The sequence below is a fragment of the Calonectris borealis genome, chromosome 5, assembly GCF_964195595.1.
Source record: "Calonectris borealis chromosome 5, bCalBor7.hap1.2, whole genome shotgun sequence".
Taxonomy (NCBI): Eukaryota; Metazoa; Chordata; class Aves; order Procellariiformes; family Procellariidae; genus Calonectris; species Calonectris borealis.
In genome coordinates, this window is record NC_134316.1 from 19,277,434 (window position 1) to 19,290,616 (window position 13,183).

The window sequence follows — 13,183 nt, forward strand, 5'->3', positions numbered from 1 at the left end:
GCTTGACTGAGCATGTTCTGATGGGAGGCAGTCATATAAACACATAGGTAACTAGCAGCGTCTATCTGTGGGCTGTCTTTGTCTTGTCTGAAATTACTGAAAATGTGTCAGCTCTGAGTGCATGTTAATGCACCTTAAAATTCCTTGTCTCAAGAACAGAAGGGATCTCAAAGTCGTTTACAGACACTGTGGGACGTTGTTTTCTAAGTTAACCTGCCCTTTTGCTCTGACATTCGATCAGCACGGGTGGAACTGCTAACATGAAGGCACATTGTAGTGAAAAGCAGGTAAAAGCTGTGTGCTTCCTAGGCTATGCAGGAAAAGTATGTGCCAGAATAGCTGCCACCTTCTTCTCCCAATGTTACAAACTGTTAACAAATACAGGAAATGTACTTTGCTAAAAGCAGTGCAGTGTGGAGATCTACCATATTGTTCATAGTGTATTTTGCTTCATTACTGTCTCTCAAAGCATTTAACTCAATTTTTGGGTGAGTTAGATTATAGTTTTGAAGTGTATTTTTTTTTTTGTATACTTCATGTAGAAGATGCTTGACAAATCTGTATTGTGTTTGTGTTCACTTGTGCAGTGGATCAGTGTTAAATGCTTTATGAAGCAAAAACTAAATTCTGTATTTGAAGTTGTTTTTTTTTCTTGTACAATCTTACTGCTTTTTCCATGATACAGTAGAACTTCAATCACAAGTTTCAGTCCCTTGCAGATGCTTATAAAAATGTAATAGGTAACTAATAACAACCTGTCATGAAATTCTTAAGGACTTTTAAAAGTTGCATACTTTTTCATAGAGTATTTTTTTGTTCTTGTAACACATCAAAAGACATAAACTTCATATGGAAAAAAATGCTAATTTCTAAAATTTCATAAATATTTAAATTATTGTGATTTGAAGTTCTACTGTATAATATATGTTTCATCTGTATTGGGAAATTAGTGTTTCCAGCTGACAAGTTCTCGCTCTTGCTCTTTTTTGACAATTTTGCAGGGAACATTTCCGTTTTTTGGCAAGTCTGTCTGTTTTTTTAAATCTTGTTATGAGGACACATCTGTGACTTCGCAATACAGTCCTGGAGAGAAAGCTCCATTCGTGGGAAATATGCACTTAGAGCAGAGGACTTAGGGATTCCAGTGGTCGGGGTTTGGCTTTCTAAAATATTTGGCATGTGGTATTACTGAATGGTATGTATTTCGGCTTTGCAAAGGTGCTGAAGGTATCCAGGTTCCACTGAGTTCAGAGGTTTTCTTAAAATTTTGCCTACTGACTTTCTGTAATTACTTCATTAGTACATGAAGTTGGTGTAATATTCATTAGCTATTAAGAGGCCTGCCTGTGTGAAATATATAAATAAATATAATCTTTCATGCAGTTATTTCCATGTCAGATGTATACACAAGATTAATTTTCTTTAATATATACTAACTGGTCACTCTGTGGTCAAGCTCTGCTGTAACATGTGGACTTTTTACAAACAATCATTATTTCTTTTGTGACTGGTGATTATTTCTTTTTAACCAACTGGTGGCATACTTTGACATAACTTTCAACCTCTTCATAGAGGTTTTGTTATTTGGAAATGCGAGTTCTTTTTAAATAAGCTTTTATATAAAAGTATTTTAGAAGGTGAACTCGTACTAATGAAAGATGTCTGTCTGTGCTAGAAACTAAAGTTTCTGAAATAGGCTGATAATCCTTTATTACATAAAACAGAACAGACATGACCTCTGTCATGTAATCTGAAGAGTAAAATAAATGACTAGGTCTCTAGGTAAAGTGATGAGTTCTACAGTTCTATAGCAAGATCCCTTGCATCAAACGCTCCGGTTTCAGGGATTCTGCAACTAAATTTAAAGAAAGTATCAGTGTAAAAATGCTGGCTTTTTTTGAATTTGTACAAAGTTGCAATTCAGATGATCAGTATTTTTATTATAATTGTAAATAAAGACATCAGAGTAAGGAAGGCAATTTCAACATCAGCTTTATAGTGCAGTGCAGTAGTGCTTTTACTTATGAAAAGCTTACACAAAATGTAATATTTCTTTTCTCTCTTGAGTCCATGTTAGGTAAATGTTATGCAACTTGCACATAAAATCACATCTTAAGATAATACAACTATATGACATAACAGTAATGATTTAACACAAAACATGCTTTTGATCAAATAATTTTGTTTTGCAACTAAACTTCAAATAGTGAAATGACTGTCCTATGTTATGTGTTGAGGTTGCAGAATTCAGTTGTTCAGCTCAGCAAAAAGCCATCCCAGTCCTTCACCAGTTCAAAGACAAACCATATTAATATAAAATAAAATGTTCTCAACTGCTTTTAAGTGCAATAAAAAAACAGATAGCTGAGATAACTGATACAGTGATGAGAAGAAGATAAAGCTGAAAGACCATTCAAAATAATCTATTGTTTGAGAAGAAAGTTCGGATCTGCTAAAATTGTTAGTATGAATGATGCCTCCTCTCTGAGGGTCTTGAATCTCTTTGCAAAAGCTGTTTAGGCAGCAGAAGTGGAAGAAACATAGATGAATAAACTTGAGTTGTGGAAGCCACACCAAAAGCCAGCTGGAGTCGAGAACAGAACACTGATCCCCCAGTCCTCTTCTGGCCACACAGTGGGCCTTGCTGTGTTTGTGCTCTTTCCTCTCTGAAAAGGAGTTTAAAATTTTACATTACATTCACTGAGGATTACCAGATTTATTCCTTTTTTATTTCCCTATTTTAAGGTATCAAGAGGCAGCTAAAATGGATTTCCACCCTCCTCCCCCAAAAGTTTATACTTCGAAGCCTAATGTAATTGAAAATTAAAACCATTGCAGTAGTGAGGACAACCTCAGTTTTGTTTTTGTCCTTTTTGGGGTGGTCACTTCTTACACTTTTCCTTGCTTTCTCTTGAGCTGTCCAGTGGTCATGAAAATGTTTATTTTTCAATAAGCTGGCAGGGAATGTTACAGTAATCAGTGGTGGGGTTCCCAGATGAATGAAGAAAAAAAGTATCTATCTATCTCACAGAAAGGCGATGATGATATGCAAGAAAAAAAAAATGATAGCATGGATTTTAACAACTTTATTGAGTAATATATTAAGATGTTACTACATCCAAGTTGGAATACTGTCAAATTCTATGTTTATATACAGGAACTTGACGAGAGGAGTTGGTAGATTTAGAGAGTTACTAAGAGCTGTCGAAACAAGAACTACACAAAATCTGCGAATGGTAAGTTGTATTAAACCACATTCCTATTGCAGCATCTGAATTTTAGTGGGCAAGTAAAGCATAAATATAGTGGATGAGTTAGAGACAAATAATCAGATACACAGTATATTGATCAGGATTTGTTATCCACCACTCTGAAAGGTTACATTTCCTGGCTTAAGTGAATGATTAAATTAAAAAGAAATGTTTGATACCCAGTTTCTTCCCTATTTCTCTTTCCTATTTGTGGTTATGGTTAAAACCTGACTGGTCTCTGACTGACTGTACTTTCAACCTTAATCATAATTGCCCTATTTATGATTACTATAGTTTCACAAGGGTGTTGTTTCATCTTTTTGTAATGTAATGGGACTGAGGGCAGAGTGCAGCGTCTTTATGTGTGTTCTATTAAGTTGGAAGTTATCAAGTTATCATTTCTTTTTTCTGATAAAGCATCTTAAAGGAAAACAATAAAAGCAAAATCATGAAAATTTGTTATTTATATTGTCAGAAAATAAGCCTTTACCAAATGAGCGATGTATCTTTTTTGCATCTTTTATATAATAAAGGGCCAAGCCTTGTATCTCTTGCTCTAATGTAATGATTTTCAAAATGTCCTAGATTAGTTTCCTAACACTAGGCCTTTAAAACTTCCAAAGTGGTAATAAGGAAGGTAATTGGTTTCTTAATTCATTTAATAACTGATTCCTAGTAAGGATATTAAAATTATTAAATAATAGACTTTCAATGGAGAGGGATAATACTGCAAATTTTAACAGAATAAAAGATGAAGGGGCTTCTTATGATGTAGGAATTAAGGTGGAGGAGGCAGATCATACGGTGCTGTCCGTGGCTTAAACATTACACATCTGTTTCTGGGAAACGTTGCTGGGAAATACTGCCAATTCTGATGCAAATGTGGATTTTGCCTTCTTTCCTACTGCCCTGGTACTAAACTCTGAGTTTTCATCATTGTGATATATAGTCGTGCAGCTTGTATGCATATGTATTAAACATTAAAGAGGAGACTAACCTGATAGTTATGGATTACAGGATGATTTCAAAGTTTTAAATTAATATTATGTACTTAAATAATATTTATGTAAGTATTTCTACACTTAAATACACGGTGCCAAGAATAGTTGATCAAAATAAACTTTTTCATACTGATCTACAACCTCGTTTCTCTCTTGCTAAGCTTTACCAGCAGTAGCAAACACCAGCACCTTGAAGTACAAGTTGTCAGAAGCCCCAGTCAGTTGCGGTTTGGACTGTGACTGTCCGTGGTGGGTTGACCTTGGCTGGCTGCCAGATGCCCACCCAGCTGCTCTCTCACTCCCCTTCTTTAACACGATGGGGAGAAAATAAGATAGAAAAGCTTGAGCGTCGGGGTAAAGACAGGGAGTTTGCTTACTAGTTACTGTCACGGGTAAAACAGACTGGACTTGGGGGAAATTAACTTAATTTATTGTCAATTAAAAGAGAATGTGATGATGAGAAAAAAAGACAAAAACTAAAACACCTTCCCCCCACGCCCTTTCCGCAGGCTCAACTTCATTCCTGTCTCTTCTACCTCCTCTCCCCTACCCTCCCACTCCCTGAGTGGGGTGGAGGGTTGTGGCGAGTCCATAACAGTTCCTCTCTGCTGCTCCTTACTCCTCACGCTTTTCCCCTGCTCCAGTGTGGGGTCCCTCCCATGGGCTGCAGTTCCTTCAGGGAATATCAACCTGCTCCACCACGGTCATCTCAGCAGGCTGCAGTGTGGCTTTCTGCTCCGCTGTGGTCCTCTCCACGGACTGTAGGGAAATATCTGCTCCACTGTGGTCTTTCCCACAGAAACATCTGCTCCAGGCCTGGAGAGGCAATAGAGGTTATTGAGCACAAAATATCTGAAAATATACCTGAATGTGCTCCACTCTTAGGAGGAACAGTTGGTGGTGTTGATACATCAGAAGTATCTGGATTTAACTGATAAGACTGAAAAATTGTTTGTTATTCCATTTTTTTTTCTTTGTGTTTAGAGAATTGAACTGGGTACTTGTATGTTTCAAACAGCAGTATGCCTGGTTTTTTGGATGTTTTAGAATAACAGAAAATATATTCTACATGACTTGTCTTCATTAGAAATAATCCAAATATTTTTGAAGAGTTTGTATTCAGCATTTCTAAGGAAAATATTTATCTTTACCGAGAGGGTGGTCAAACGGTGGAACAGGCTTCCTAGAGAGGTGGTCGATGCCCCAAGCCTGTCAGTGTTTAAGAGGCATTTGGACAATGCCCTTAGCAACACGCTTTAACTTGGGTCAGCCCTGAATTGGTCAGGCAGTTGGACTAGATGATCATCGTAGGTACCTTCCAACTGAAATAGTTTATTCTATCTTTCACTTTTACAGACGATAGCAAGACAACTGGCTGAAATTTTGTTACGAGGCATGTGTGAACAGAGTTATTGGAATCCACTGGAAGACCCTCCTCACCAATCACCCCTAGATGATCCACTTCGAAAAGGTTCAAATACTAAGAATTACGCACTCAGTAGAAGACCGCGGGTATACACTGGAGAAAAGTATGGCTGACTTTATACCTCTCTTGTTTCTGTAATTGCAATTGTTAACCAGTGCACTGGGTAATTTAGTTTATATTCTTGAAAATGTAGAAGGAATTGGGCAATGTGAATGGGAATGTTTCCCGTGCTGTGTGTGTATATGTATTCCCTGAAGAGAACTAGGGAAGCAACATGCTTCTCCAAGCGGAAGTTTGCACTGTATGCATGCGACCTTTTGTTCTCAATTCTCAAAATTTTTTTTTTTGTTGTTCTATACTGGGGTATATGGTAGAGTCAATATCTCATATCTGGGATTCAAAAGAAAACATGAATGGGTGGCAAATCTGAGACTGCACATTTTAAAAGTTGTGTGCTGTTTCTAGACCTCTATTCTGTCTTATCATAGAAAGGAAAGAGTTAGCAATATGGAGATTCAAATTCATCCCTGAAACGTTATAAAAAGTAAAACATATTTAGCAATTTATCTAGCAGTTTCAAAGGTAGTTTATTTCCCAAGGCAGCTACCTTTTAATCTTCTTAGGTTAGTTTTGGTATTTCTCTATGATGCCACCTTTTTGTTGAGTTTTATTCTTTCACTGATTCAGACAAGTGGTATGCTCTGGATCATTTTTGTGTAGCGTATCCCCCATATATAGTTAATTCTAGAGTAGCTTTGGTGTGTATCTTTTCCTTCTTGAAAATGTATGGGGTTTTTTCAAAACCCATCACCATTAGTATTAAAAGTGGATAGCCGCTTCCTTGAATTTGAACTTTTTCTTAAAAGTTAATAGCTTTTTGTTTGTTTGTATCTGATCAAATGAAAAATGGTTTCTAAGGTAAAGTTGTTTTCCTTAGACACACTCTGACAGTGCCAAAAATATATATTGACAAAATTTTGCACTTTATTACAGTCCTTGGGTGTAGCTTACTGCCTGAAAGTAATGTACTTGTGTCAAAGCATACTAGTGAAATCTTAACCATTTGGCACTGTCTTTTTTAATTTATTTTTTGTTTCATTGATACTAAGTTTGATCTGATGAAACTTTGTTGCATGCTTGTTTTACATAATCTGCAATCTTTGCACTGCTCTACTTGTGTTCTACACGCAAGTCCTTGTGGGATCTTGTATTTTGTAAATATATATTTAATACGGTCAACAACTATTGCTTGCTTGTTTTGATACATGGTGGAAAGCACTGTGAGCCACAGAACTGAGAAATAGATTGTAGCAGTGGAGATAATGATCTAGCCAAGATTGCTATTTGCCATAGTAGGACAGTGCTAAGTAATGCAGATGGAGAAGATTGAAATTCCGTGTAAACTTCAGGAAAAAAAATTACAGAAGAGATTGTGGAGTCTGGAGAATATTGCTGGAGATATTCAAAATCCAGCTGGACATGGTCCTGAGCAACCTGCCAGTTGACCCTGCTTTGAGTGGAGGGGCTGTACTAGATGATCCTCAGACACCCCTTCCAACCTCAACTATTCTGTGATTCTGTGAAATCGGTGTGATCTGGGAATCTCTTTTGAGGAGACTGTTGTCTGTTCCATGTTAAATTTTTGACCCTTCTTCTCCTAAGAATTTATTATTAGTAGTAGTATTAGTATTATTTAATATTGTTGTCCAACTGTAGGATTAAAACCCAGGCATTGTGAGTTTTTTAATTTTAGTCTTGTCTGACTATGTTTAGGATGTGACGTCATTAAAAAACAGTCTTTTGAGCTTTAGGAAAAGATGCAGCCATAGAGCTGAACATTCAATTTGCCAAAATAACTACTATGTTTCTCCGCAAGTACATAATTAACAAACTACATGCAGGCAACCTTTTTGGTAAAAAGAAATGCCTGGTTTGTGGATACACCTTGATCATTGCACTTAAAAAGTATGCATTTATTGCCCAAACACGAGGAAATCTCTTTTATGCAGTGTCACACATTTTCTCATTCAAACTACTTGGTTTCACACAGCAAACCCTAAGGAACAGTCTGTTCCTCTCTCACAGTATATATGCCTTATTAGTTAATATGAAAGCTTTTTTTCCATAGTGTGACTTTATTGTTATGTGCAAAAAAAGTCTGCTTTTATTGTACATTGCTTATAGAAGTAGTCCTACCTTAAATTCTGAAGAGATGTTTTGTGTTAGTGTTCACAGTATCTTTATATTGTAACCTAAAATACTGTCACGCTGCAGGCATTTGAGTTGTTTAGCTGCATTTATTGCAGATTTCTATTAATGAATACTTTATATAGTAGCAAGCCCAAATAATTATGGCGTCATTATTACTAGCAAGTAGAATGGCCTTTATCTTCAAAGATTTCTAGCAATTCTCCTTCCTTGATCCAGAATGCTCAGGCTCAGTCTTTCAAACTTATGTTCTTCATTCTCAACTCATCCTTTTGTAGAAACATGCTTCCTGGCAAAAGTGTGACTTTTTCCAGTGTAATTTTCTTGTTCTTGGGACATGCAAGCGAGGAGTTCCACAATTTCAACAGAGCATGTAATTAAGTCCTTTTCTTTTGTCACATCAGAGGGATTAACACCAGATCAGATAAAACATGTCTAGCCAAGTATCTAATCTTCAGCAGTGATTGAAAGCAAGTACCTAAGACAATGAATAGCAAGACAGACATGTAGGAAACGTCTTCCTAGGTATTCATCTGACCACCAACTCTGAGTCTTATATTAAGTGTACTGTGTTCTTTTGAGAATGGTGAGTGTGATTTGGCTAATAGCATGTATGATTTTGTTGATCTCTCTGTTACCGCCTCTTCAGTTTTCTTTATTCTCAGCTGAAGAAGCATTAAACTTCTTGGTTTGCCTTTGGTTGGTAGCCATTTCATGCTTCCAGTTACCTCTTTTGCTCTGCCCTGTTACCTTGGAATTACTTTACTCCTATGCCTGCATCTGTCAGGAGACACAGAAAATGTCTGAGTTCAGTCAACTGAATTGAGCTTTTTGCATACACAAGAAAGGAGTTTCCCAGTAGTTTCTGCATGAAGAGGATCTTCACTTCTTGAGACAAACATCAACTTATTTACCAAAATATATTCAAAGTTGTAGGAGAAAATAACATTTGCTTTCATTTTGATAAGTGACTTTTTAGTAGTACTCTTTGGGGCAACTTCCCTTTTTTCTCCAAGAAAGTAATTTCTCCAGCAACTATTTCCAATCGTTATTCTGCTTTCTGTCTTGTGAGCAACTTGCATTGATTAAAAAATAAAAATCCAACAATAAAACAACTGCTCTGGGCTCTTACCTGCTGTATATTACCACAGTACATTCACAATCTTGCTTTCAAACCGCCTGGAGTTCAGATGTGTTTTAGTTTCCATTATGTTTCAGGCATTTAATTACTCCTTAAGTTTCTAGTGCATTTAAAAAAACCCAAAAGATGTTTTAATCTCAGACAAGTTTAGCTTCCCATCTGTAATTTGTTGTAGTTTAAGCACCCTTGGAACTACAGGAATTCCTTATTAACAACAAGAAATTATTTTCTACATTTAAACAGTTAATTGTGGATGTATTGGTCTGAAAACAGGAAATAGTACTTGTGCTAATTCAGAAACAGTTTAGAGAAAGAAATCTGGAGAGTTAAAACGCAGTCACTGTTTGTGTATGTGTGTGAGAGAAAGGATGAATGAATGAATTCCTACCAGTCATGTACCCAATGCAGATTACTGTTGTCTGTCCGCCAGCATAGAAAAGTATTCAGAAAGCATCCAGTGTTCAGAGAAAGCGGTAAAGTTTTGTCGTGGTTAACCCGGCAGGCAGCCAAATACCACGCAGCTGCTCACTCACTCCCCCCGCCCCCCCAGTGGGACGGGGAGAGAATTGGAAGGGTGAGAGTGAGAAAAACTCGTGGGTTGAGATAAAGACATTTTAATAGAACAGAAAAGGGAAAATAATAATAATAAATAATGATAGAATATACAAAATGAGTGATGCACAATGCAATTGCTGACCACCCGTGCTGACCGATAACCAAGTAGCAATCGCTACTTCCTGGATCACGCCTACCGTTCATATACTGAGCATGACGTCACATGGTATGGAATACCCCATTAGCCAGCTGGGCTGGCTGTCCTGATTATGTTCCCTCCCATCTTGTGTACCTAGCTCAGTCAGTAGGCACGGGAGCTGTCCTTGGACTAGGAGGGCACTTAGCAACAACTGAAAACATCTCTGTGTTATCAACCTTCTCCTCATACTAAATCCAAAACACAGCACTAGGAAGAAATTTAACCCTATCCCAGCCAAAACCAGGACAAGTTTGCAAACTAGTCCTATGCAAACCTTCAGTATTAAGTCATAAGGAAGTGTACTTCATTAATATTTTAAGTGCTTGGAAGTAACAGTGGTTATGGCAAGGAGGCAGAGATTGCCATGGCTCTATTTAAAAATATTCACATCTATTGAATGCATCAGGAAAACAATTCTCAAGCATATCTGATGAAAGACTAATAGAAGTAATTATCCACATATTGCCTAAAATACAAAAGTTACCTTGTTCTGTGAGAGAGTTTCTTGTTGCCAACCTTTGAATCAGTGATATAGACTCAGCTCACATAGATTAGGTGCCAGAGGCTAGTTAAACTATGGGTACAGTTTTTACAGTTGTCAAATTATGTGCCGTTTTGGGATATTTGAATGTTTTCAACTCTGAGAGCTGTGGTGTTTTTGTTCTCTTATTGTGTTTGGCCAACTTTTCTGAAATGCAAATTTAGAGCATTGCAAAGAAATGCATTTTAACCAACCGTTTTTTCTATGCAAGTTATTCTCTGTTCTCTTTTCTGGAAATTTTCCAGTTTTTACAGTACTCTTACTATATTTGTGTAAGCTACTCCTAAAAGTAATGTATTCTGCTTAAATAATTAAATTCTTGTTTTGAACAGCATCTTTTGTCCTCAAGAAAATACAGAAGAAGCCTTACTGTTGCTGCTTATTAGTGAATCTATGGTACGTAAAAAAGAGTGAATGTGCTTGTGCTGTATGTGTGTGTTTTCCTTTTTTTTTTTAAATGAAAATAGAACTTTTTTTGTCATGCCTTACTTTATGACTTGTGTTTTATTCTCTGTTAGGAAAGCAGGCAGTTACTTCTGAAACTCAAGCTTCTGTTCCTCTGAGCCAGCAAGATGAGGTCTGCAAATGTTATGAATAGGAGTTTTTCTCCTTTAGAGTGGCTGAACTTAGCCTCCTTCTAACCATAGACAGGTGAACACAAAGCCAGGTCTTTCATTTGGCATCATTTATCAGTATGAACCACTGTTACACCAGCTGGTTGCCATTCACAGAGACTCAAAATGTAAGGTTTTTTTTGTTGTAAAAACCAAATCAAAGACTACTAGATGAGCATAATAAACATAGCCAAAAAGTATTTTCCATTGTGCATTAAATCTTAGATGTCACTCAAATTTGTAAATGACTTTTAATGATACTGGCATTCAGCCTTTCCTACTGGATTTTTTTTTTTTTAATGTCCTCATTTCCTCAGTAGGTGATTCCTTTCAATGGCCTAGTTGTGTCTTTTATCAGCCTTTCATATTTTCCTCTAGTATGATTTTACTAGTCATCTGTCAACTGCCATGTACTGACATTCTCATACCAGGTCAGTTATATGTGCTCAAATGGCAGAAATGAAAAGCTGAAGCTGGAATTTTTGCTGTTTTTCTAATTGGAGGGGTGGAACCTCTAGAATCTCAGGCATCATATAGTAGTCTGTCTCACTGCACACCAATGAGGCTTAGTCTTTTAAGTTCTATAGGGGATTCAAATGCTTTCATGCTCTGGCATAATTTCTTTTTTGATACAGTTAAATAGGATCAGAACATTTTAGTGAACGTTGTCCTATTAGAACTATTTTAAAGTGGCAAACACATACTCATAACCACGACACCATGACACTGCCTAATTATATCAAATGCTTGTTGCTGTAGAGCATATACCCTTAGCAAGCTTTCAATATTTTTTTTCTTTACAAGTAATTATTGCAGATTATCTGAGGCAAGAGAGTTTGTTTTGGGGGAATATAAAATCTTTCACATGACTGACTTGCTTTGGCTAAGCCATTTGTTCAAATTAGTTTTGGAGGGGGGAAAGGGGAAGATTGAGCATAAAAATATTCATCGCTATGAAGTTTTCTCTCTGAGAGTTGAGAACTCTTACTTCAGCATGCTAACTTTCTAGCTGTAGTAGTTATGAAGTAGTATGTGATTTATGATTTTGAAACCAGTGTTTGGGAAAGAAATAAGAACAGTTACAGAAGATTGAGTAATCATTGGTGTTTTGAGATGGTATTGTGTTATTAAAGTAGTATGATCCCTTCCTTGCATTGTCTGTGAATTAGTAAAAACACAGATAAGGTGTCAAGACCTGTCCTTCAAGTATTTATTCAAGTAAATATTGGAAAACAGAATGAGGACCTGACATTTAAGTAGCATTTTGTGTAAGTAAAAGTAATCAAATCACTGTGTATAAAGAAGCCCTAAATCATACTTCTAATTTCAGGGAAGTGGTGTACTCTAACATCATAACTTCTCATTTGGATTAGATCTAGTGCAACATATATCCAGAAAATAGAATCTTGCTAGTGGATTACAAATGCTACTTTTGTGTCACCTTGAGTTCCCTTAATTTCTGAATTCAGAAAGGATGCTTTGAGTAAGTTTTAAATCGTAGTATTTATGAAAGAAATGCTCTGGGACAGATAGTTCTGTGCTTTTCAAGTGTGCTAATTCTCTTATAGGTACATTTCAGAGTACAAAATGTCTCTTTTAGCCACATGACTGCTGCTACAGTGTATTGTCATGCATAATGAGGAAAGTCAGCTGCAACTCTGCCATCACTCTTACTGTAAGATGTCCTTGTATTCTAGCTGTTACACTTGTGAAGTATAGACTAGCCTTTCCTTATCTAGACAGGAATGAGTAGAAAGGTGGGATCTGAAGGACTGATGTCTTCACGTTACAGTGTGTGTACGTGTTGCTGCCTGTCAGCTGAGCTGTAGTAACAGAATCACAGAATGATTGAGGTTGGAAGGGACCTCTGGAGGTCATTTTGTCAAACCCTCCTGCTCAGGCAGGGCCACCTGGAGCAGGCTGCATCTGTGTCCAGACGCCTTTTGAATATCTCCAAGGAGGGAGGCTCCACAACCTCCTTGGGCAACCTGTGCCAAGTGCTTTGTCACCCTCACAGTACAAAAGTGTTTCCTGAAGTTCAGAGGGAACGTCCCGTGTTTCATTTTGTGCCCATTGCCTCTGGTTCTGTCACTGGGCACCACTGAAAAGAACCTCGCTCCATCTTCTTTGTACTCTCCCTTCAGGTATTTGTACACATTGATAATGTTCCCTCCCGAGCATTCTCCAGGCTGAAGAGTCCCAGCTCTCTCAGCCTTTCCTCATAGAAGAGATATTCCAGTCCCTTAT

The 13,183-nt window shown here is 37.1% G+C and overlaps 1 protein-coding gene across 14 annotated transcripts in view; it reads left to right on the plus strand.

Moving 5' to 3' along the window:
- The window catches only part of TTC7B (tetratricopeptide repeat domain 7B), a 149,613-nt gene that overhangs the window by 52,207 nt on the left and 84,223 nt on the right, over positions 1–13,183 (plus strand). For 11 of the 14 annotated variants that reach the window (XM_075151276.1, XM_075151288.1, XM_075151274.1 and 8 more), the window contains 3 exons: positions 3,158–3,236; positions 5,609–5,781; positions 10,655–10,718. In XM_075151276.1, coding sequence (XP_075007377.1) covers positions 3,158–3,236; positions 5,609–5,781; positions 10,655–10,718 — 316 coding nt within the window. Of the gene's footprint in view, positions 1–3,157; positions 3,237–5,608; positions 5,782–10,654; positions 10,719–10,917; positions 11,065–11,719; positions 12,612–13,183 lie in introns of those variants that run through there. The other 3 variants (XM_075151285.1, XM_075151286.1, XM_075151287.1) reach the window with 3 other exon arrangements.